This window comes from Macaca nemestrina, chromosome 4, assembly GCF_043159975.1.
Source record: "Macaca nemestrina isolate mMacNem1 chromosome 4, mMacNem.hap1, whole genome shotgun sequence".
Lineage (NCBI taxonomy): Eukaryota > Metazoa > Chordata > Mammalia > Primates > Cercopithecidae > Macaca > Macaca nemestrina.
The window spans coordinates 92,446,026-92,472,214 of NC_092128.1; the positions used below are offsets into that span (position 1 = coordinate 92,446,026).

Genomic DNA, 26,189 nt, shown 5'->3' on the forward strand with positions numbered 1-26,189 from the left:
AATGGTGCCAGATAAGTGATATCGTCTGAACTGTCCTGGCTCAAGACCAACTTTTATAGGGTGAAGAAATGTCTTCTGCCACCAATCTGAAAATAATTTAAATGAACCTAAATGCATAACTCATGCATGGGGTGGTAGAAGGATGTTCTCAGCTGGTTTGGAAGATGGTGGGGCAAGTTGTCCCTGTGAACACTGATCACCCCCCCTGCCCAGTTTATAGGCCATAATCCATGACATAGGGACATCAAAGTAAAAGCAGGTTTAAAAACTTCTCTGCGGAAAAATCACAGTTGAAGTCATAGATAAAAATGAGATTGTTGAAAGCAGTAGACACACACAGTATTTTTAAAAGTTCATCAAACTCACTTTGTCAGGTCATGCTATGGATATAGGATACACTGGGCCAGGTCTCCTGTGGATATAAGAGGCACTGAGCCAGGTCATCCTATGAATACAAGGGTCACTGGGGCAGGTCATCTGTGCATATGGGAGTAACTGGGCCAGGTCATCTGTGGATATGGGAGTAACTGGGCCAGGTCTTCTGTGGATGGATAGAGGTGTCACTGGACCAGGTCATCATGTGGCTATGGCAGTGACTGGTCAGATCATCCTATGGATATAGGAGTCACTGGGCCAGATTATCCTGTGGATATAGGAGTCACTGGGTCAGGTCATCCTGTGGACATGGGCATCACTGGGGCAGGTCATCCTCTGGACATGAGCATCACTGGGCCAGGTCATCCTCTGGACATGAGCATCACTGGGCCAGGTCATCCTCTGGACATGAGCATCACTGGGCCAGGTCATCCTCTGGACATGAGCATCACTGGGCCAGGTCATCCTCTGGACATGAGCATCACTGGGCCAGGTCATCCTCTGGACATGGGCATCACTGGGCCAGGTCATCCTGTTGATATAGAAGGGTTTTTCTAGTTGTTGCACACAGTTGTCCTCCTCTTTATTTTCCAAACCCTAATCTAGCAGTAAATGACTTCTATCTATACTCATATTAAAACAAGCACCTCCCAGTAAAGAGAGTCTGTTCCTTGCTACTATAAATCTCTCTGGAGGCTGAAAGTTGGTCCCTATGCAGTTTTCAACTACAACCCTTAGATCTGGTCTGGTGGGAAAACAGGTCCATGTGTTTCTCCATTCCTCCATCTCTCATGGCAGGGATTCCCAGGTTTAGAATTCCAGAGATCAACAGAGTTTCAATGATGATGTGTAGGAATGGTATAGAGTTGCCAGTTGTTTACTTTTCTAAGCCAGAGCATTTATAAAAATAACTATTTATCACCATAATTTTATAAGGGAAAATTATTTTATTATTGAAAGGGCCAGGAAAGCTATAAGCTCAGAACAAAGGACAGTATTTAAATCAAATAGTGTTATTAATTTTTTAAAAGTACTCCATTCTTATTTTTCCCATTTTCCCATAAATTGTTGTGAACATTGGTAGAAGTGAACACCACTGTTCAATAGTGACTACCTAGCACAGGAATTTGCATAATATATTGTCATTAGATTGAATAACCAACAGGTAATCTGGCATTCACCTAACTTTACCTTGCTTTTTAAGTTAATTATTTCACAAAATTTGTGCTTGATGGGTATATGGTAATTTTAGGCTTCTACTCCTATGATGATATTATTCATAATTTGTTTCTTGTTTTTTTTCATAGTTTTAATTACCTTTGAGTCTACAATAAGTATTTCTCTTGTTCTCCTTAGCTTTCTGATTATCAAGCTGACTTCAGCTGGTGGTGGCAGAAAGAGATGAAAGCAGTGAAATTTCCATCCCAGGGAACAATCTTTGATTATTATGTGGACCACAAAACGAAGAAATTATTGCCTTGGGCTGACAAAATTGCCCAATTTACTATGGATCCAGATGTGCCTCTGCAGGTAGGTGTGTGGAACATAGCAATTGTATTAGTCCATTTTCATATTGCTATATATATTTTTTAAAAACCCTGAAACTGGGTAATTTATAAAGAAAAGAGGTTTAATTGGCTCATGATTCCACAGGCTGCCCAGGAAGCATGATGCTGGCATCTGCTGGGCTTCTGGGAAGGCCTCAAGAGATCACAGGGGAAGGGGAAGCAGACACTTCACTTGGCCAAGGCGGGAACAAGAGAGAGTGAGGGGGCAGGTGCTGCACACTTTTAAATGACCAGATCTTATGAGAGTGAATTCACTATCATGAGAACAGTACCAAGATGGATGGTGCTAAACCATTTATGAGAAACCGCCCCCATGACCCAGTCACCCCCCGACCAGGCCCCAACTCCAACATTGTGGATTACAATTCAACATGAGATTTGGCGGGGTCACGGATCCAAACCATATCACCAATATTCAAGTGAAGTGTGCTGATGTGATCCCTTTAAAAAAAAAAATCTTTTTTTTTCTTTCTTGCCTGATGAATAAGTTATTGTGTTAATATGCTCAGCATATGACATATATCACTGGGAGAGAAGAATCGCAGCTATAAGAATGCTTAGTGAGATGGCTGTTATATTTCTGCATCCTCTTTTTAAAAAATAGTACAACTTAAATCTGCAATAACTATAAAATATAAAGAAATAATTTGTTTATATTTTCCTAGAAACTTTGTGAGTTTGTAAACATTGAAGGCATATTTCTGTTCAGTGATTCTTACTTCTGAACTTATTGTAAATTTCTTAGATAGCGCTTTTCACATATAACTTTCTTCTTATACCCTCCAGCTATCAAATGAATATGTTTAATCTCCTCTTCTCACTGAGTCACGTGACAGCTGATGATCCAAATGAAACTTTCTCTCTTCACTGTTTCTTTGCATAGATCACTCTTCTGCATTTCCCTTAGATTCAGTTATTCTTTGATCATCTTATTCTGCCTCAATGTGTTTTCCTTTTCATTTTATTTCTTCCTCGAAATCATGTCATTCTGATTCGTTTTGGAGCTTATTATTTTGGGAGTGCTGTATGAGTGGCATATAGGTGATTTCTGTGGCATTTATTAGGAGGCAGTTAGTGCCAAATAACAGAAAGCCCAGTGCATTCATTTCCTGGAGCTGCCATAACAAAAGACCAAAGACCAGGTGGCGTAAACAGTAAAAACGTGTTTTTCTCTTAGTTCTAGAGGCTAGAAGTCCAAGATGGAGATACCAAGGGGTTTTGTTTCTCCTGCAGCCTCTCTCCTCAGTTTGCTGATAGGCATCTCTTGCTGTGACCTCACATAGCCTTTTCTCTTTGTGCACATTCATGGTCACTGTCTCCCTGTATGTCTAAATTTCCTCTTCTCCTAAGAACGCCAGTCACATTGGATAAGGGCCTACCCTAATAACCTCATTTTAACTTAATTATCTCTTTTATAAGTCCTATTCCCAAATACAGTCACATTCTGAGGTATGAGGGGTTGAGGCTTTAAGAGATTAATTTTGGAGGAGACATAATTCAGCCTGTAATAATGTGCCCTCTTGACTCCCAAAATTCAAGTCCTACTAACATACAAAATACATTCACCCATTCCAACAGCCCAAAATTCTTTTTTTCATTTCTTTCTTTTTTTTTTTTTTTTTTTTTGAGACAGTCTCACTCTGTTGCCCAGGCTGGAGTACAATGGTGCAATCTTGGCTCACTGCAACCTCTGCCTCCCAGTTTCAAGCAGTTCACCTGCCTCAACCTCTCTAGTAGATGGGATTACAGGCACCCCACCACCATGCCCAGCTAATTTTTGTATTTTTAGTAGAGACAGGGTTTCACCAAGTTGGCCAGGCTGGTCTTGAACTCCTGACCTCAAGTGATCCACCCACCTTGGCTTCCCAAAGTGCTAGGATCACAGCCATGAGCCACCACACCCAGTCTACCAACGGCCCAGAATTCTTAATCCATTCCAGTATCAACTCTAAGTCCCAAATATAATCCAAGTATCATCTACATGATACACTTCATCTATCAATTCATGAAATAAATTGAGGTACAATTCATCCTGAGGCAAAATTCCTCTCTAGCTGTGAACTTACAAAACCAGAGAAGTTACCTGCTTGCAAAGTACAGTGGTAGAACAGGCATAGGATAGACCTTTCCATTTGTAAAGGGAGAAATCAGAAGTCCAAAACTTAGCAGAGCAAATTCCTTTAGATTCTTAAGACTTTAGAATAATCTTCTTTGGCTCAATGCCCTATACCAGGGCCCACTGGGATGATGGCCCTGCTTCTGGACCCACTGAGGTGGCAGTGTTGCCCTTGAGAGCAGCCCCACCTCCATGGCCTTGGGCAGCAGCCCTGTCCCTGGGGCACCAGGCAGTAGCATCCTAGCTCACTGACAGAAGTGGTAACCCCACTCCCTGAAAGTGAGGGAGAAATAGCTTCATCTCCCTGATCTGTACCTTTTGGGCCAGTGATGGCATCAGTGGATGTTCTGCTGATCTCTGAATTGCCTTTGGAGTTACTTTCCCTTTTCTTGGAGGTTAATACACATTTGCAGCCAGGTTGCTAAATTGTCTTGTCCTGTAGAACCTAAGAAGTCTTACCTTCCTTCATTTTGTCCTGTTTCCATCCTCTTTACCCCAAGATGGCAATATTTCTGCTGGTATAACCACATCTGTATCTCTGACTTCTTTTGAAATAGCTGATTTTGTCTAAGAATTACACCCATAATTTCTTTATGGAGTCATCTTCTGGCCACACTTTGGCTGGCCACACTTTGGTGTTCTCTCCAGAATACACTTTCTCATGTTCTGCATATGGAGAAGCTGAGAATTTCCCAAATCTTTAAATTCTAGTTCCTTTCTGCTTAACAGTTACTTCTTCAATATGTCTTTCACCTCTTTAATTTTGCCAGCAATAAGGAGAAACTAGGTCACACCTTCAACACTTTTCTTAGAAATCTCCTCAGTTAAGTACTTGAGCTAATCACTCACAGATTCTATCTTCCACAGAACACTAGAATGCAATTCAGCCATGTTCCTTGCCACTTTATGACAAGAATTGCTTTTCTGCCAGTGTCAAGTAGCATATTCCTTATTACCATCTGAGGCCTCACCAGAAGCCTCTTTAATGTTCATATTTCCATCAGCAATCTCTTCAATGCAATCTAGGCATTTTCTTGCCTGCGCCTTAAAACTATTCTATCCTGTTTTCTTATCCTGTTCCAAAGTCACTTCCACTTTTTTAGGTATCTGTTACAACAGCAGCCCACTTCTCAAAATCAAAATCTGTATTAACCATGATGAGATACCACCTCACACCTGTTAGAATGTCTGTTATCAAAAAGACAAAAGATAACAAGTGTTGTCAAGAAAAATGAGAAAATGGAACCTTTGTACACTGTTGGTGAGAATATCAATTAGTACAGCCATTATGGAAAACAGTATGGAGGTTCCTCAAATTAAAAATTGAGCTACCGTATAATCTAGCAATCCCACTTCTGGATGTATATCCTAAGGAAACAAAATATCTGCACTCACATATTTACTGCAGCAGTATTCACAATAGCCAAGATATGGAGTTAACCTAAGTGTCCATCAATGGATGAACGGACAAAAAAAATGAGGTTCATACACACAATGGCATATAGGTTGAGCATCTCTCATTCAAAAATCTAAAATGTTCCAAAATTGAAAACTTGGAGGGCTGACATGATGCTCAAAGAAAATGTTCATTGGAATAGTTTGCATTTCAGATTAGGAATGCTCAACCAGTAAGTACAATGCAAATATCCCAAAACCCCCAAAAATTGAAATCCAGAATACTTGTGATCACAAGCATTTCAGATAAGGAATATTCAACTTGTTCCATTCAGCCTTTACAAAGAAGGAAATCCTGTCCTTTGCAGCAACTTGGATGAACCTGGAGTACATTAAGTGAAATAAGTCAGACACAGACAAATAATGCATGATCTCACTTATTTGTGAAATTTTAAAAGTTGAACTCATAGAAGTGGAGAGTGGTATGGTGGCTACCAGGGGCTGGAGTTAGGAGGTTGGGGAGATGTTGGTCAAAGAATACAAAATTTCAGTTAGACAGGAGAAATAAGTTCAAGAGATTTGTTGTACATGGTGACTATAGTTAATAACAATGTATAGTATTTGTAAAAAGCCATTAAGAGAAAAAATTGTAAGTATTCTTCCCATAAAAAATAAGCACGTGGGGCTGGGTACAGTGACTCACACCTGTAATCCCAGCACTTTGAGAGGCTGAGGCAGGTGGATCACCTGAGGTCAGGAGTTCAAGACCAACCTGGCCAACATGGCGAAACCCCGTCTCTACTAAAAATACAAAAAATAGCTGGGCGTGGTGGCATGTGCCTGTAATCCCAGCTACATGGGAGGCTGAGGCAGGATAATTGCTTGAACCTGGGAGACAGAGGTTACAGTGAGCCAAGATTGCGCCATTGCACTCCAGCCTGGGCAACAAGGGTGAAAATATCTCAGAAAAAAAAAAAAAAAAAAACAAAAAAAAAACAAAAAACTATGTGAATTGTAAGTGTATGTTAATTTGCTGGATTTAGCCATTTTACAATGTATACATATTTCAAAGTATCACGTTATACACAATAAATATATATAATTTTGTCAATTAAAAATTAACTTTTTTTTAAAAAAAAGCATATTTTAGCTCTGTGATCCAAAAAAATTAATTATAGTTGTAACCTAGAGAAACCCAACCACACATACAAAGATGATCATGGTCATGTTGTTCCTGACAACAACCAAAAAAAGGAAAATTGAAAAACTAAGTTGTAATGTATTAGTAGAATGGAAATCTACACAGCAGTAAGCAAAATTACCTAGACCTAGATACACCAATATGAGCATATCTCAAAAGTATAATGTTGATTGAAAAAAGCAAACTACAGAATAATCTGTATATTCTGAAACTGGTTGCGTAAATTTACAAATAAAAATTCAAACAAACAAGCAAATCTGTACAGTAGTCCCTCACTTATCCATGGCTTGGCTTTCTGAGGTTTTGGCTACCTGTGGTCAACAGTGGTCCAAAAATATTCAATGGAATATTCCAAAGATAAGCAATTTATAAGTTAAATTGCACACTGATCTGAGTAGCAGAATGAAATCTCGTGCCACCCCACTTCATCCCACCCAGGATGGTAACCATCCCTTCATCCAGCTGTCTTGGTGACCAGGTCGATTATTGTGTATTGCAGTGCTTGTGTTCAAGTAACCCTTCTTTTACATAATAATGACCCAAAGTGCAAGAATAGTGCTGCTGACAGAATTGTTCTATTTTATTATTGTTAATCTCTTAGTGTACCTCATTTATAAATTAAACTTCATTATAGGTATATAGGTATAGGAAAAAACAGTATATATAGGGTTCTGTACCATCTGTGGTTTCAGGCATTCCCTGGGTGCCTTGGCACATACCTCGCCAAAGTTAAAGGAGGACAACTGTATTAGTTTGCTAGGGCTGCCATAACAAAATCCCATAGACTGGGCAACTTCAACAACAGAAGTTTCTTTCTTCACAGCTCTGGAGGCTAGCAGTCCAAGCTCAAGGTGTCAGCAAGTTTGGCTTCTCCTGAGGCCTCACTCCTCATAGCCACTTTCTCTCTGCATCCTCACATGGCTTTTCTCTGTGCATATGTATCCCTGATGTCTCCCTGTGGGTTCAAATTTTCTTATAAGGACACCTATCAGATTGGATTAGGACTCAGTCTAATGGCTTCATTTTAACTTAATCGCCCCTTTAAAGCCTCTGTCTCCAAATACAGTCTCATTCTGAAATACCGGGGTTAGGACTTTATGACATGAATGTTGTGGGGACACAACATTATCAGCCTGTAATATTACTCCAGTATGACTTCATCCTAACTCATTACATCTGCAGCAACCCTATTCCCAAATAACATCACATTCTGAGATACTGCAGATTAGGACTTGAACATAGAAATTTGGGGAGGAGACAGTTCAACCCCAAGCAATGAGGAAATTTATTATTTCACAAACAAGGAATTCAGAGGTCGAATAACCACAATGCAGATTAATTCTGTGACTTGGCGGCATCACCAAGGATTCTGATCATCCCGTCTTTCTGTACTGCTCTTCTTAACATTGACTTGAATTTAAGACAGCCATCCCTTTTGTCTCAAGATGTCTCTAGTGGTTCCAGAAAACAACTTCAAAGGAGGCAGGGACTTTCTCCTATCTTTTTATTAAGAGTGAGGAAACCTTCCTCAGAAGTCTGGAGCTGACTGCCTCCTGCATCTAATTCTGCAGACTGGGCCATGTGCCACCTCTAATCCAGTCTCAGGCCTCGGTAGCGGGGCTGCCGTGATGGGCTTTGATGAGTCCTCACATCCTGCAGGAGCCAGGCAGAGCTTCCTGTGGAGCACATGGCTATGTGGGGGAGGGGTGAGGACTTGGACAAAGTGGGGTCTTTCCCAACAAAGAAGAAGCAGGGAAGGCCGGGCGCAGTGACTTACGCCTATAATCCCAGCGCTTTGGGAGGTCAAGGTGGGTTGGGTCACCTGAGGCCAGGAATTTGAGACCAGCCTGGCCAACATTGTGAAATCTCTTCTCTACTAAAAATACAAAAAATTAACTGGGCGTGGTGGCTGGTGCCTGCAGTCTCAGCTACTTGGGAGGCTGAGGCAGAGAATCGCTTGAACTCGGGAGGCAGAGGTTGCAGTGAGCCAAGATCGCGCCATTGCACTCCAGCCTGAGCAACAAGAGCGAGACTCCATTTCAAAAAAAAAAAAAAAAAAGAAGTCAAAAGTGTCTGCTCCATCTACTTTATCTATTTGAAAATCTTGCTTTTTGTTCAAGCTACCTAGAATTCAGCTATCTACAAGTATAATCTAGCTGGTTGAAGGCTGAGAACATGTAATCAACCAAGAACTGCTGAAGACCTGAAAACTGCTATCACAAGGTTGATGCACCTTAGTGATGATATCTTGTATTCAACAGAGAACCTATGAGCAGTTTGTGCTCTTTCTTTCCACACAGTTGTACCAAATGTGATTACTTAATTAACAGCATCTTAATATAGTGGAAGATAACCATAGAAAGTCAATAATAATAGAAATACTAATATTATGCTGTTATATGTCAAGCGCTTTACTGAATGCTTTACATAAAGCAATCCTTATAGCAACCTTCTAAGGCAGGAACTGTCACTAGCTCCCCCCCCCGGCTTTTTTTAAAAAACATATGGAGAAACAGGCACGAAGAGAAGAAATATATCCAGAGCTATACAGGTAGTAAGTATAGGATGACCAACAGTTCTAGTTTGACTGGGATTAAAGGAGTTTCGGGAACATTGGACTTTAAATTTTGAAATCCCTAGCAAACTAACAAGAGTTGGTCACACTAAAACAAGCAAAGCAGGATTCACAGCCAGGCAGCCTGGCTCCAGAGTCCATGCTCTGAAGAGCATTCTATGTGTAGATAAGAGAGAGGTCAGGCTCTGACTTGGGTTTGAATCGAAGTACTGCCACTTACTAGTAACCATGACCTTGACCAAGTCGGTTATGTTCTTTTAGCTTTAGTTTCATCACCTCTGAAATAAAAATAGCAACTGTCTTTATAGGTTTGTTATGGGTGTCTTATGACATTATGCATGTAAAGTGCTTAGCATGGTACCTGCCACACCTATATACTCATTTCTCAGTAAGTGTGAATTATTGGTATTAGTATGTGAAAAAAGGCCAGCAGACAAATTTAAAAGCAAATGATGACAACTAGCAGCAAGAAAGGAGAAAAAAATATGAGATGCAGCTCAAATGTTTATTAAAGAGTAGTCTAGAACTGTTTAGTGTAGCACAGAACAGTTCTGTCTTTTAGGAAACCCTAAGAGTATCACTGAATTAAAATGAAGTTCTAGAGTACATGTTCAGTCATGAAGATGATCTTGAATTGTGTATAAAATATTCAGTTAAGTCAGCCTTGGTGGCTCACACCTGTGATCCTAGCACTTTGGGGTGCTGAGGCAGGTGATCGCTTCAGCCCAGGCGTTTGAGACCAGTCTGGGCAACATGGCAAAACCCCGTCTCTACAAAAAATACAAAATAATTAGCTGGGCATGGTGGTGCATGCCTGTAGTCCCAGCTACTTGGGAGGCTGAGGTGGGAGAATAACCTGAGCTCAGGAAGTCGAGGCTGCAGTTAGCCATGATCATGCCACTGCACTCCAGCCTGGGTGTAGGAGTGAGACCCTGTCTCAAAAAAAATAGTCATTAAAAAAACTCATGATGGGCTGGGCACGGTGGCTCATGCCTGTAATCCAAGCACTTTGGGAGGCCGAGGCAGGGAGATCACAAGGTCAGGAGATCAAGACCATCCTGGCTAACACGGTGAAACCTCGTTTTACTAAAAATACAAAAAATTAGCCGGGTATGATGGCAGGTGCCTGTATTCCCAGCAACTTGGGAGGCTGAGGTGGGAGAATAACCTGAGCTCAGGAAGTCAAGGCTGCAGTGAGCCATGATCACACCACGGCACTCCAGCCTGGGTGACAGAGTGAGACTCCATCTCAAAAACAACAACAACATAAAAAACAAAACCAAAAAAACAAAAACCTCACAATATTCCATTGTGTTTAGTATATGCTAGCCAGGTAGAGAAGAATTTCATCCATTATAGACTTTATGTGGATTTCTTACAAACAATATGAATCTTGCAGGTAGATTCTCCCCTCCTTTTAAATTTGAACACCAAGAAATGCAACAAATCATTAATTATCTTTTGTATTTTGTGTTTTGTTTTGGTGCCAAAACCCAGAATCACCTATCTTTTAATCACTGAGCAAAATTCTGTTTACTGCATATCTACATCTACTTCTTGTTCTGATCTTACATTGTAATGTGTTCCCTGAGTTTGATTTTTATTTATTTGTGTTCCTGTAAGCCACTTCAAATTGTTTGTAAAGTAATAGAGTGCATAAATAGCCAATTTTTGAAACATAAAAATTAAGTTTTAGTTTTTAACAAAGCAAGGCATGATATGTTTCAAATGTGTTTTGGTTTCTTCATATTCCACTTAAAAGCCATCATTTCTCCCTAAACTGGTCTCTTCCCACACTGAACTCCTTTAGCATGCTGAATCATTTAGCCATTTAATCTAATGAGGCCAAGGAATTGGTCCCAATTTTCGTTTGTGTGTGTCTTGACTTCTCGAACATTTTCTCATCTCCTGAAATGTTGTAGATAGTTTCTTATATGTTTACTGTATTCCCTTCTGTGCTTACCACAATGTTGGGTAGAGTAGGTATTCTGAAATAAGGAGCCTTGGGGGCTAGTACTTAATTTGGAAATGATAAATCAGTTGTTTACTTTATGGTACGTTGATGGCATTATCTAATTGCTCCCCTCAAGCTACAAAGTCTGAACAACGACCATTCAAAACTGAAAATAAGGTGGAATCTCTCCCATTGGGTGCTAATCTGAACTATGAATTATTTGGATCTCAATTCTAAAGTGACTGTGTTGAGTTTGATAAATAATTTTGAAATGCCTCTCGCTCGCGTGAGCGTGCTCTCTCTTTCTGATTTTTGTTCCATTCTGTTTCTCCTCCCAGACAGTTCTGGTTCACACATCAGAGACAACTCGTCTTAGATATTTCATGGAGTTGTTGCTTGAGAAAGGAAAACCTCTAATGCTAGTAGGAAATGCAGGAGTGGGAAAAACAGTCTTTGTAGGTGACACATTGGCAAGTCTCTCTCAGGATTACATAGTATCACGTGTGCCTTTCAACTACTACACAACATCCGCAGCTCTGCAAAGTAAGTGCACCTGTTTATTTTCCAGAAACAAGGGATCAAAAATCATCAAGGTGGGAACATGTGGCCCAAAAGACTCATAATACCTTTCCCTAGAATTTAGAGTTGTTGCTTGGGCCTCAGATGAATTTGTACTTATCATCCTTGTTAAATATACGTTCTTTAAATATTGTTGTGATTTTGGCTTTTTGTGTCACTCATGGCTTTATTTGGGTGATTATGCTTTAGAGCAGCAAGAATATACATCAGTAGTGTTAATTTGGTACCTCAAAACCACTGGTTACCTTTAATTGCCTGGAGTCTTACCAATATAAGGGTATACTCAAGGAGGTATGTTCTGGCTACTTTTTCAAGTAAGAGATTAATTTAGGATAAATTCATTAAAACTGAGTAAATGACAGAACCAAGAGGCATTAATGAAATCTTAAAGTCGGCCGGGCGCGGTGGCTCAAGCCTGTAATCCCAGCACTTTGGGAGGCCGAGATGGGCGGATCACGAGGTCAGGAGATCGAGACCATCCTGGCTAACACGGTGAAACCCCGTCTCTACTAAGAAATACAAAAAATAGCCGGGCGAGGTGGCAGCGCCTGTAGTCCCAGCTACTCGGGAGGCTGAGGCCGAAAAATGGCGTGAACCCGGGAGGCGGAGCTTGCAGTGAGCTGAGATCCGGCCACTGCACTCCAGCCTGGGCTACAGAGCGAGACTCCGTCTCAAAAAAAAAAAAAAAAAAAAAAAAAAAGAAATCTTAAAGTCACTAGAACTAATTTTGAACTACTGAATAACTAATCAATGTAATCAAAAGAACCTCACAGATCTGGGGCATTCCCAGAGTTAGGTAGGGTGAGCAAGAGACATGGGAAGTAGAGGGGAAATCACAGAGCTGATGTGGGAAGGCCAGTCACTCTCCAGCAGAGAAAGGGGGCTCTGTTGGGGGACAGCCAAACTCTCTGATGTCCAATTGTTTATTAAAACCATTGAGTTGTCCTGAATGTGAGTTTCCGAGGTGTCTGTTTATATGTGGATATATGTTGTTTTCTTAGCTATATCAGTGGAGACTAATAATACTAAAAAATACAAAAAACTAGCCGGGCGAGGTGGCGGGCGCCTGTAGTCCCAGCTACTCGGGAGGCTGAGGCAAGAGAATGGCATAAACCCGGGAGGCGGAGCTTGCAGTGAGCTGAGATCCGGCCACTGCACCCCAGCCTGGGCAACAGAGCGAGACTCCATCTCAAAAAAAAAATAATAATAATAATAATACATTTTCTTACTCACTGACATCATTAACAGCCAATAGTGATTTTTCTATCAACTTTTTATTAGTCATTTGGTCTTATCTTTATGAATGGAACCCTTAGAAAGCCAACTCAAGCCAGGTGTGGTGGTACATGCTGGTAGTCCCAGCTATTCAGGAGGCTGAGGTCGGAGGATTGCTTGAGCCCAGGAGTTTGAGTCCAGCCTGGGAAATGTATTGAGATACCTGTCCCCCAAAAAGAGCCAGTTATTTCATTCATCTCTTCAGAAAATACATATTATTTACCTACTTTTTCCCAAGCATTATGTGGGGTATATGTTTTTCATTTGCAGATATGAAAGAAAGACTCTATGATTTATAAATGGAAGATTAGGCTACAGTTCAGTAGTTGAACAAATTACTTGACTATGATGTGAGGGCATCTTGCTAATTCCTAAAAGGAATACAGGCATGAATAAGATTTAGAGATGGCCTATTAGTATGAGGAGTAGAAAGAGCTATGGTTGTCAGTATACTTGTAAAGAGAATTATGGTTTCAAACATTTGAGTTGGGGCGACAAATAGGCAAAGAAGAAGATTAGGATAGAAGGACCAGCTTAAGGAAAGACATGGAAGAAAGAAAATTGTGGGACACAGTCAACGAATTGAATCTCTGTGATGCCTGAAGCATGATGATTGGGTGGAAGATATGGAAAAGGCTAAGCTATTGATGTGGAGTTATACTGCAGATAGGGTGACCACCTATCCAGTTCGCCAAAAGACCAAAGTGTTTTCTGGAACGTGGGACTTGTAGTGTTAAAACTGGGACGGTCCCAGGCAACCACCGATGGTTGATCACACCAACTGGAGAGAATGCTGAGACACAAAATGAGGGGACTGTGAACCATTGATAGGGAAGCAAGTAACTGACAAGGTGGGCACTGTCTTTTGAGAAGAGAGATCTGAGGTGGGGAGATCAGTCCCCCTGAGTAGTATAAGAGCTATATGTAATGTGACCCTGGACCAGAGTTGTAGAAAAGGAGGTGGCAAGTTGGGAACATATGGAAATGACATGAAGTACCATTTATAGGCTGTGGTTGGAAAACACGGGACTAGGAGAGAGAGATTACTGGGAGGCTTTGCATCTGGCTGACTGGGCGTGTTAACCCCATAAGCAAGAGCACAGAGGCAAAAGGGAAGAGGTGAATTATGAGTGAGGAAGAGAAGATGTTAAGCTGAGTTGGAAAAGAGGCAGATTTAGTGTTGGCTGAACGTTGGATGGTAATGGCTAGTAAGAATTAGTGCTCAGCAAGTGTTTGGAAATGTGGGTCTGCCTCTTGGAAAAGGTGTTTATTTATTGTATGATTCTTTGTTCATTCATTCATTTGTTTGCTCATTTTAAAAAAGTATTTGTTGTGGCCATTGTTGGTGGTATAGCAACGAATATGACATAGTTCCTTGGTCTCAAAATACTTACAGTCTGTTTGGAGAGTCAACAAATAATTAGATACTACATCTCAGACACACACTGTTCTGGATTTCCTTCACCCAGGACTTTAAAAAATAGACACAAAGTCATATAGACACAGGAAGAAATGTAACTTTATTTATACACGGATGGTGTCTACATTGTGGATAGTGTCTACGTACACTGTTCTTGTGCTTCTGCACTCCAGCCGCCTAAGAAGACAGGTATGGGAGACTTTCCTGAGCTGTTCCCAGACTCTCCTGCAGAGATGATAAGAGAAGAGAACTGAGAGACCAGGCCATAGCTGGACTAGCAGTGGCCATATAGAATGGGTACAGGGGAGGAAGTACACAGATCAGGAGTTGAGTTGTTTCAGCTGTGATGGACAAGGTGATGTCGTGCTGCACATGTTGCAGTCTCCATAAAGGAGAGGTGGAGTGACTTCTGGCAACAGGAGGGAGATTGGCAGGAGAGCATGACACAAAAGGAGGGGCCAGATACACATGTCAGGTCTCTTAACCTATGAAGAGGTGATACCTGAAACCATGGGGTAGATGAAATCAACAGAAGAAGGTAAGAACAAAAGAAAAATGACTAAACAGAACATTTACATTCTATTGATTGGTGGACAGAAATATATGTTTATTTCAGAAATTCTTGAGAAACCCCTAGAGAAAAAAGCTGGTCATAACTATGGTCCTGGAGGAAATAAAAAATTGATTTATTTTATCGATGACATGAACATGCCTGAAGTGGACTTATATGGCACTGTTCAGCCTCACACCCTGATCCGGCAGCATATTGATTATGGACATTGGTAAGCAATTCTCTGTAGTTTACTCTCTCCCAAAATCTAATAATTATTATGGATAATAATATTTATCCATATTTATTATGCATAATAAAATTTAAAAAAATATTATGAATAATTATTATGGATGAATTCAAGTGGAATTATCACCAGTTTCTTCTAAGGAATATCTTTTGGGTTTACTTTGTATCTCTTTTCATCATATTGAATGGAATAGTTTCCCTTTGTATCTTTGGAAGATTGGATTGAAAAGTATCTCAGAAATGTTAAGACTGTCTAGAAATCATGTCCTCTTTAAGTGTTAACTCACACCAAATTATTTAAGAGAAACTTGATCTGATTTGGCAGGGTGTAAATGTTTGGGCACTGTAGTCATCAATCCCTGACAGTTAACTATAGGGACAGCCCCCAGCCCATCCACTGGAGTCTTGCTGTGGATACAAGATAGCTTCTACAGAGTAACATGAGAATCAATAAGCAGTAATAGTTTATATTGATGCAGCTCTTGATCTTGATTTTGGCATCAAAGGAGTTAAGTCACCTTCAGTTTTTTGAGCTTCAGTTTTGATGTCTCTCAAATAAGGCTCACAAGGTCAACCTCACAGAGTGTTTATAAAGATAAGGAGATAATCTGTGATGAAGTCCTTTATGAACTGTTATATTTTGTTGTTTTGTCATCTCCAGTTTTTGGATTTAAGGTTCTATTTTCTGTCTTTCAGGTATGATAGACAGAAGGTGATGCTTAAAGAAATCCACAACTGCCAGTATGTCGCCTGCATGAATCCAATGGTGGGCAGCTTCACCATCAATCCTAGGCTACAGGTAGGGTGTTGAATACTGCACTCAAAAACTGTAGATCTGTATTGTACTGCTTTTGAGTACAGATTAGGATTCCTATGGGACATCTGATTAAGCATGTTTTTCATGGCAGCTGTACCATATTTTATTCCCACTAACAATAGACAGGGGTTCTAATAAGCCTTTTTGTTTTAATTAGTAGACTTTTTATATCAAAGTTTATAGCAAAATCAGCTGGAAGTACAGATAATTCCTATGTACTCTCCTAATGCCCCCACTTGTTTTACCCTATTATTAACATCTTGCATTAGTTGCAATGATCAGCCAATATTGACACAGTATTATTAACTGAAGTTCAGAGTTTACATTGGGATTCCTTCTTTGTATTATATATATTCCATGGGTTTTGACAGATGTATAATGACAAGTATCATCTGTTAACAATATCATATAGAATAGTGTCACTGCCCCAAAATCTCTGTACTCAACCAATTCATTCCTCTCTCTTTTCCCTCTGAGTCCCTGGTAACAATTGATCTTTTGTCTTTTCTTTACTATTATTATTGTTGTAAAATATATGTTACATAAAACTTACCACATTAACCATTTCAAGTGTACAGTTCAATAATATTAACTACATACATAATGTTGGGCAGCCAAGATCACCACCCATCTCCATAACTTCGTCTTGTGAAACTGAAACTCTGTATCCATTGAGCTCCCCTTTCTCTCCTCCCCACTTTCCGCTGGCAACCACCATTCTACTTTCTGTGTCTATGATTTTGGCTATTTTAAGTACCTCATATAAGTGGAATTATCCAGTATTTGTCTTTTTGTGGCTGGCTTATTTCACTTAGCATAATGTCCAGGGTTCATCCAGTTGTGGCATGTTGCAGAATTTTTTCCCTGTTTGAGACCGAGTCATATTCTAGTACATGTATTTACCACATTTTCCTTAGTCATTCATTTGTTGATGGACACTTGGGTTGCTCCCACACTTTGGCTAATGTAAATAATGCTGCTGTGAACATGGGTGAACAAATATATCTTCAAGACCCTGCTTTTAATTATTTGGGGTGTACACCCAGCAATACAATTAATGAATTGTATCAGAATTCTACTTTTAATTTTTTGAGAAATCATGATACTGTTTTCCATGACAACTATACCTTATTTTATTCCCTACCGACAGTGCATCAGAGTCCCAGTTTCTCTACATCCTCACACACATTTATTTTCTGTTTTGTTTTGTTTTTTGACAGCAATCATGCTGTTGAGTGTGAGGCAGTATCTCGTAGTTATGATTTGCATTTTCCCAGTGATTAGTGATGTTTTTATGTGCTTGTTCATTTTTGTATCTTCTTTGGAGGAATGTCTATTCAAGTCTTGTGCTCATGTTTAAATTGGGTTATTTTGTTGTCATTGAGTTTTAGGAGGCCTCAATGTATTCTGGATATTAATCCCTTAAGCACTGATATTTTCTCTGTTTCTATAAATTTTGCCTTTTCCAGAATTTCATGTAGTGAGAATCGTAGGATATGTAGTCTTTCCAAATAGGCTTTTTTTCACTTAGCTTAACTATGCACTTAAGATTTCTCCATGTCTTTCCATGGCTTGGTAGTGCATCTCTTTTTATTGCTGAATAGTAATCACTGTATGAATGCATCACAGCTTGTTCGTCCGTTCATCTACTGAAGGACACCTTGGTTGCTTTCACTTTTGACAATCATGAAGGAAGCTGCTACAAACATTTGTGTGCACGTTTTGTGTGCGCATATAAGCTTTTTAATCATGACAACAGAAACAGCTACCGCCAACATACATTCAGTAGCATACAGTGGTTGCTTATTCATCTGGACTCAGCTGAGACTGAGCTCAGTGACTGCTGATCTTGGCTGGGCTCATCTGTGCATGTTGGGGATAAACTGTCAGTTAATTTGATGTGGCTTTGGCTGGAGTAACTGTGACAACATGGCCCTGCTTTATGTGTCTCTCATACTTTAGGGCCTGTAGAGTTTATGGCAAAGTCAGAGGCTTAACAAAGTAAGTAGAAATATACACCTCTGACAACGACTGGCACACTGTCACTTCTGCCTCCTTCTATTGGCTTAAGTAAATCACATGGCCTACCCCAGAGTCAGAGTGGAACACTAAAAAGCTACATGGTAATGGGCCTGGATACAGGGAAGAGTGAAAAAATCAGGTCTTTGCAATTTTCTGGTACAATCGTAATCTTTACACTCTTATATTCGTTTTTCTTTTCAGAGACATTTCACAGTGTTTGCATTCAATTTTCCATCTTTGGATGCACTAAACACCATCTATGGCCAAATCTTTAGTTTCCACTTCCAACAGCAAGCATTTGCTCCATCAGTTCTCAGGAGTGGCCCCACTTTGATCCAGGCAACAATAGCATTCCATCAGACAATGATGTGTAACTTTTTACCCACGGCTATTAAATTCCACTACATCTTTAATCTGAGAGATTTATCAAACGTCTTCCAGGTACCTTGACTGCTCTGTGTTATGCCTCTTGAGTAGACAAATAATTATAATACTATGTATTAGCCCACTTTTTGTGTCACTATAGAGAAACACCTGAGGCTGGGAAATTTATAAAGAAAGGAGGTTTAACTGCTTATGGTTCTGCAGGCTGGACTAGCATGGCCCCAGCATCTGCTTCTGGTGAGGGCCTCAGGAGCTGACAATCATGGTGGAAGGTCATGGGGAGCCAGTATTTCACATTTTGCATGGCAAGAGCCAGGAGCAAGAGAGTGAGTCGGGGCAGGTCCCCAAACTTTTAAACAACCAGATCTTGTATGAACTAACTGAGTGAGAATTCACTTATTACAGGGGGGATGGTCTAACCATTCATGAAGGATCTGCCCCCATGATCCAATCACTCCCCACCAAGCCCCTCCTCCAACACTGGGAATCACATTTCAACATGAGATTTGGAGGGGCACACATCCAAACCATGCCATAACTGTTAACGGTGTTCATTTATAAAACAGCTTAAAACTATGGTTATATACTTTCATATGTATTCTTTAACTTTACTCATAAACTTCTCAGGAAGTAAATATGGCAGGTTTATTATTCCCATTGCATCAATGAGAACAGTGCTTCTCCACAAGTCATATAATGTCTTTGTCTGTGCTGCTGTGACAAAATACCTGAGATTGGGTAATTCGTAAATAATAGAATTTTATTTCTCACAGTTATGGAGGCTGGGAAGTCCATGATTAAGGCACTGGCAGATTCAGTGTCTGGTGAGGGCCTGGTCTCTGCTTCCAAAATGGTGCTTTACGTGATGCATCCTCACAGGGCAGAAGGGACAGAGCAAATGGGGCAAATGCCCAGCACCCCTTTCATAAGATCACATTGCCCTCATGATTTAGTCACCTCCTAAAGGCCCCACCTCTTAATATTGTCACATTGGCAATTAAGTTTCAAGACATGAATTGTAGGGGCCATTCAGGCCATGGCATATGGTGACTTGGCAGTGGAAGCAAAGGTAGATGTCTGGGCTCTTCAGATTGAGTGAGTGAGTGCTTACTGTTCTGAGTGCCAAGTAAGAAGGATAATTGATCATGTATTTGCATAAGGCATTTATGTGTGATTTTAACCATATGTTAAGAGAAATGGTAATTTTTAAATTATTGGATCATTTTGGTTTAATATTGAAAATTACCTTGCTTACCTGGTAAAAGGACAGTGTTTATGTATTTGACTTAGGAAATTCTGAAAAGGGAATTGAAAGTCTGGAATTATTTTTTTAAATCCAACTAATGCGGTCTACACTGTACAGTACAAATGGATGGCTGAAATTTCTTTTGTGAGAGAGGTGGTATATTGATTAAATATGAAAACTCCATAGGACTTCTTTATATTTTTATAACCGTCTTTTCAGTATCACGCCACAACTGCCTCAAGTCCATAACACAGCATTAGTCAGTTGCTTCTTATGAACACGGAGCAGCTCTTTTCATGTCTGTGTATCTAGCTCCTGCCGGAAAGATTGCTTAATACCGTGCTGTTTAAAAGCAGAATTTTAATCTCGGAAGGACAGGGAAGAGAGGTCATAGGTGAAATGGGACGAGAGGACTGCCTCCTTACTCTTCATATCCAGCCTGTCAGCTGCACCTGACACTGCCAAATAATTTTTTAGCCTTTTGCAACTTAATTCTCCACAACCCCCTTACTATTCTCCTGTGCATCCAGAGTAAGCAGCCTCTCTCCATGACGAGTGAGTGGATGTGAACCTAAGATACTGAAAGCACCATGAGTGGGCACAGGAGTCACAGTGTGTTGGTGCTAGACCCAGATCTACCCATAACGTATGAATTTGGGTACTTTACTTTTGGTCTTGTATTCATCTGTGAAATGATTAGACTGATATCAAATGATTTTGTAGTAAAAAAAAATACGATTCTGTGACTTTCATGTTAGTACTGTGACTTTCTGTTTGTACTTTGGTTTTGTAAACTTAGTCCATTGTAAGGCTTAATAGGCTCAAGTACTCAGATGTGATATTTCACACCTGTGCTGGCTCTTGAAATGGTCTTACTTGCATACCTAAAAATGGGTATAAGCATACTAAAATTTTCAAATATTGCACTTTTCAAAAAGTAAACCTACTTTTATACATAAACATGCACATTACTATTGATGATATTTCTTTTAAGCATTTGCTAAATTCACATTTTAGTTTAAAAAGTGTTAAACTTATTTGGAATGTCATCAACCTTTGAATTTAAGTTATTTTCCCCCATTTTTGCCTTGTAGGGGATTTTATTTGCTTCTCCTGAGTGTTTAAAAGGTCCACTTGATTTAATACGTCTGTGGCTTCATGAATCTGCCCGTGTTTATGGAGACAAACTGATAGACACAAAAGATTGTGATTTGTTTCAGAAAAAAATGCTGGAAACCACTTATAAATATTTTGAAGTAAGTGTGTGAATGTCAGAGGTCACTACTTACTCCAACACCAACTGGGTATTGGGACCAAAGTTAGATGAGGATATGAGAGAGGTGCACAAGGGCTTACCTTTTTGCAATGGCTGTGACTCCAGAATACACGTGGTCTATGCTTGGGAACATTCCACCCATGCTTGCATGGGTCTGCAAGCATTTCTCTTGCTAGGTCATGCTGCCCGCAGCCGGACCTCGGTGGATGATTAACATGCCATATTTTCCCCTTTCTCATCCTGCAGGGTATAGATAGTCACATGCTACTTCAACAGCCCCTCATCTATTGCCACTTTGCTAACAGAGGGAAGGACCCACATTACATGCCAGTGAAGGACTGGGAAGTGCTGAAGATGATTCTTACGGAAACCTTAGACAACTACAACGAACTAAATGCTGCCATGCACCTAGTTTTATTTGAAGATGCCATGCAACATGTGTGAGTTAGTCACGATGCTTTTTCATAAAAGGAAGAATCGCTGGGTATCCACAACTGTCATTTTTCAATAGATCATACTAAGCACTCTGAACCACCAGTTCTTATCTGCTGTTTGACATATAATTTTAAAGTATAAGAGGGTTGCTTTTTAATGTCACATTCTTAATAATGTCTTACATAGGCACACTGTTTTCTGAGATGCCATCATATCCATTATTTTACTTGAATATTAAGAAAGTGGAAACGTAAATTACTTGTTCAAAGTCACATAGTTCATAAGGGACAGAGGACTGATTTTCATTGATTAAGCAGGTTTTGTTGAGTGCCAGCTAGGAATATTGCCAGCCTTTCAGCAATTTTGTGCAAATTATTTAAAATGGGAGAGGGTTCATGCTGTGTTGGCAGAAAATTAGAAAAAGGCACCTGTCCTTGGATAGAGCATGGCTGATAAGGTTCTCGCTCACCTCCTAGACCTGGTACCTCATGTAGTGCACAGACTGTGCAACCATCTACAGCCCCTCCTATCAGACATTGTTCTAGGTGCTGAGATACAGCAGCAGTGAGCACAATCCAGTCCCCTCTATAGTTGAGCTTACATGTTAGCGATGAAGATGGACATCTATAAGGACATGAACAACTAAGCAAGAGAGTGAGCAAGAAAAATATCCAAGAAGGAAAATAGGTTGATTCTGTGAGAAATACAATATGTGAATTTCCAAAGAGGGACTGGGCATCTCTGTGAAGAGGTGACATTTAAAGTGAGACCTGAGTGATAACTAGGTGCTACACATGGAAAGATCTGGAGGAAGAACATTCTAGACAGAGATAAGATTGCATCTGACCCTAAGGCAAGAATGTTTGAGATACAGAAAAGAAGACCAGTTAGGCTGCAGCATAGAGAAAAATATGATAAAAATGGAGAGGCAGGAAATGGCCTTACCAATAAGGAGTATTTCCTTATAACCAGAAGAAGGAAGTTTGATTTTATTCTAAGTGCAGTGAGAAGTGGTTGGATGGGTTTTAGCATGGGGATGACACAGTTCATTGTCTGGGCTAAACAACTTAACATTGCCACTGCTGTGTAGAAAGTTCATCACATGTTTACATCTGATACTGCTCTGGTAGTCCAAGTCACCTTCATCTCTCATTGACACCAGCAAAGACTTAAATAAGTGACAACAGCCAAAGACTTGAAAAAGAAAAAAGAAATCATTGAAAACAAGAAGAGGCTGAGTGTGGTGGCTCACACCTATAATCCCAGCACTTTGAGAGGCTGAGGCAGGAGGATCCCTTGAGGCCAGAAGTTTGAGACCAGCCTGGATGACGTTGTGAGACCCCATCTCTACAATTTTTTTTTATTTTGATGAGCTGGGTGTGGTGGCATGTGCCTGTAGTCTCAGCTACACAGAAGGCTGAGGAGGGAGGCTTGCTTGAGCCCAGGAGTTTGAGGCTGCAGTGGGCTAGGATTATGCCACTGCACTCTAGCCTAGGCAACAGAGTGAGACCCTATCTCTCAAAAATAAAAGAAAAGAAGAAGGAAAAATCCAGAGAAAATAAGATGTGGAGAATTCAGTTTTTAGAAGAATTAATCTTTAAACTTATGTTGGGCCCCAGAACCTACAAAAATAGTAGAGCCCTTCCTGTCATCATAACTAAGTGTTGGTAGTTTTATTGATCCCGTTGCAGTTGTGATCCTTCCTCTGACTATGCAAAGGAAGTTTCAATTGGAATCTAAGACCGTGGTGTTAAATCAACTATTAGCAATGCTATCTGTCATTGGGTTAATATACAGTCACTGTGTATGTGCGTCCTGGCTCAGGTGAAACAGAAACCTCCCATTGATACTGAGGAGACGTTTTCCCACATAATCCCTCAGTACGGAATTTTCAGTGGCCTAAAAGGTAAGGCTGTTTCTTTGATCGGGGATTATGAGCTAGAAGCTGATTTACTCAGCATTAGAGGTGATTTAAGAGCATGTCCTTGAGTGTTATAGAAAGGGACTTTGCCACTTAGTGAATCTTGTGAGGTTAAAAACCTCAAAGCATACATTAAAATGAAATGAAAACCCTGCTTTATAGCTTGGGGTATCTCTCATGTCAGAGTAATTTTATAGCTTTCCCCAAGGTTGTGTTGTTGTGTGGTCATGTGAAGTAAAATTTAATGTGATTACTGAGCTTGTAAAAATAACCTATCTTTTCTGTTATTGGAGGTTTTCAGAAAATGTTCACGTGTGCTGGTCCTAATATAAGTGATCCCAACTTAATCTTTTTCAAAAAGCACTGTTTAAAACAATTTATGTAGATTATTCAGGTTCTGAAGTTTAAGTTCATTTCAGAAAAGTAACCTAGAGCAAAATGATGGCATCAAATTCAGGTGTTTTACTATCTACATGCTTATATTTTGTTTTTTTTGGTTTTCTTAATATTTTTAACATAATTATGAACTATTTATTCAACCAAACCCATCTTTTGTTAACGTTAAAGCCAGTTTATTTATAGCTGTAAAATATAGCAGTAGTATAAATAGATTAAGCATTCAGAATGCCTTGGATATTACAGAACAAGGGATTAGTTGACCTTGGTGGAAATTTAACTTTGCGGTGCTGAATGGCTTCAGAAAATTATTCTAGAATGGTGTAGTTACAAGGGAAGGCTCTAGTGTGAAGGAAGCAAAAATTACATTAAGAAACAAGTGCTTGATTTGCTGAGTAAGTCACACGGAGAGATCTGTTGGTCTAAACAAATCCATTCTTTCCAAAATAATTCTACAGCAAAGATTTCTGGCACAAGGCTACTCCTCCTTTGATGTCCTCATACTTGGATGCTGGTGTGGAATTCGGATCTTTCTTGCCAATCAAAATATTTTGAAGACTTTAACACAAGGCCTTTGCATATATTTTCTTTTTGGACTTTTGGTGGTGATAGCAAAGCACTAAAAGAATTCAAAATGTTATTAGCATAGGATGGTTTGTCATGGGAGCAGTTCAAGGGTGAGGGTGAAGATACCATCTTTGATGGGGAAACAAATGAACAAGGACTAGAGGTTTCCAGTAAAAACTGGAATTTAGTCTCTCACTATTTATCTAAAGAATAAACAAAACAGACATAGGCCAGGCGCTGTTGCTCACGCCTGTAATCCCCGCACTTTGGGAGGCCAAGGCAGGTGGATCACTTGAGGTCAGGAGTTCAAGACCAGCCTAGCCAATATAGTGAAATCCCGTCTCTACTAAAAATACAAAAATTCGCGGGGCATGGTGGTGGGTGCCTGTAATCCCGACTACTTGGGAGGTTGAGGCAGGAGAATCACTTGAATCCGGGAGGCAGATGCTGCAGTGAGCCAAGATCACACCACTGCACTCCAGCCTGGGCGACAGAGCAAGTCTCCATCTCAAAAATAAATAAGTATATAAAAATAAACAAAACAGACATAGTCCCAGGGCATTTTCGATTCTGTGCCACGATGGGCGCTTTCTTTCCCCAGGTGTCGCATCAGCCGGATCTTACGAACCCCTCAGGGCTGTGCTCTCTTGGTTGGAGTGGGGGGCAGTGGCAAGCAGAGCTTGTCCAGGCTGGCAGCTTACCTTTGTGGCCTTGAGGTCTTTCAGATCACTCTGACCGAGGGCTATGGAATCCAGGAACTTCGGGTGAGTAAAGGAGACAGGCAGTTCTTCTGACCCTTCTGCTTGGCAGTTAAAGCCGAGGCTCCCAGTGCGCCCACCTGGGCTGTGACTCCCAGATTTGGCCAAGGCCTCCCCAACCACAGGACAGCGGGAGCTCTTTAGAGCAGTAATTGACCTTTGGCGGTTTTGCCTTTATGGTCAAATTAGTAATAATAAATTTTTACAAGTTTTATGTAGGTTTAATAACATGTAAACCTGGCTTAGAAAATATTTACTTAAATACTTGCTTACACAAATGTCTTTCTGTTTTCTATTAATCAAACCTGATGCTTATCGCCATTAGTGTTCCTGTATGACAGGTTGGGGAAAAAAGACACTAACTTCACAAGTGAAAATAGATTTCTTCCACATTGGATAAGAATAGGAGAAGATGATGCAATAGGAGTAACACGTTCAGGAAACTCTCGTGTGTTTTTCAAGCTTTGCTTTTTAGTAACAAATGTACTTACAAAATAGTACCTACAATTTGTGCCAAGTGATATTTTAAATTTTAAAAAATCACGTATTTTTAATATATAAATTTAATGAAATAAAACCCATTTTCAGTAAAATAGGACAGTTGTTAAAATGAGCAGACTTCTTTTTATGGCACTGCTTGAAAAAGGCGTCAATGAATTCGCTTGTACTCAGTGAGAAGGGAGTTGGTGATCTGAGTCTGTTTTCATCTCTCTGCTGCAGTAAGCCAGAAACACAACACTTATCCTTACATGTCGGAAATGGAGGTGGTGTCGCACTGCTGTCCCCTAGAATGGGGTCTCTCAGAGAAGGAATATGTGAACCAGTGAAAGGCACCCCACAGTGCTATGGCGATACAGTTACTCAGTTCTCCCCGGCACTCACACACATCCTCCCAACGCCGCATCAGCATTTTAACACAACATGAATGATGGCCTTTCCTTACAGGTAGATCTTGCCAATTTGTACATCCGAACTGGAGCCAAGAACATGCCCACTGTATTCCTGCTGACAGATGCCCAGGTTCTAGACGAGAGCTTCCTCATGCTGATTAATGACTTGCTGGCATCAGGTGATTAAACCAACACCTTTCTTGAAAGATCTTCCCCAATG

At 40.2% G+C, this 26,189-nt stretch overlaps 1 protein-coding gene across 1 annotated transcript in view; it reads left to right on the forward strand.

Moving 5' to 3' along the window:
- Positions 1-26,189, forward strand: part of LOC105475674 (dynein axonemal heavy chain 11) — a 373,683-nt gene that overhangs the window by 182,806 nt on the left and 164,688 nt on the right. Inside the window, exons 45-53 of the mRNA XM_071094928.1 lie at positions 1,732-1,905; positions 11,523-11,727; positions 15,075-15,240; positions 15,954-16,056; positions 18,298-18,537; positions 20,821-20,982; positions 21,249-21,442; positions 24,923-25,085; positions 26,025-26,148. Of these exons, the coding sequence (XP_070951029.1) occupies positions 1,732-1,905; positions 11,523-11,727; positions 15,075-15,240; positions 15,954-16,056; positions 18,298-18,537; positions 20,821-20,982; positions 21,249-21,442; positions 24,923-25,085; positions 26,025-26,148 (1,531 nt within the window). The remainder of the gene's footprint in view (positions 1-1,731; positions 1,906-11,522; positions 11,728-15,074; positions 15,241-15,953; positions 16,057-18,297; positions 18,538-20,820; positions 20,983-21,248; positions 21,443-24,922; positions 25,086-26,024; positions 26,149-26,189) is intronic.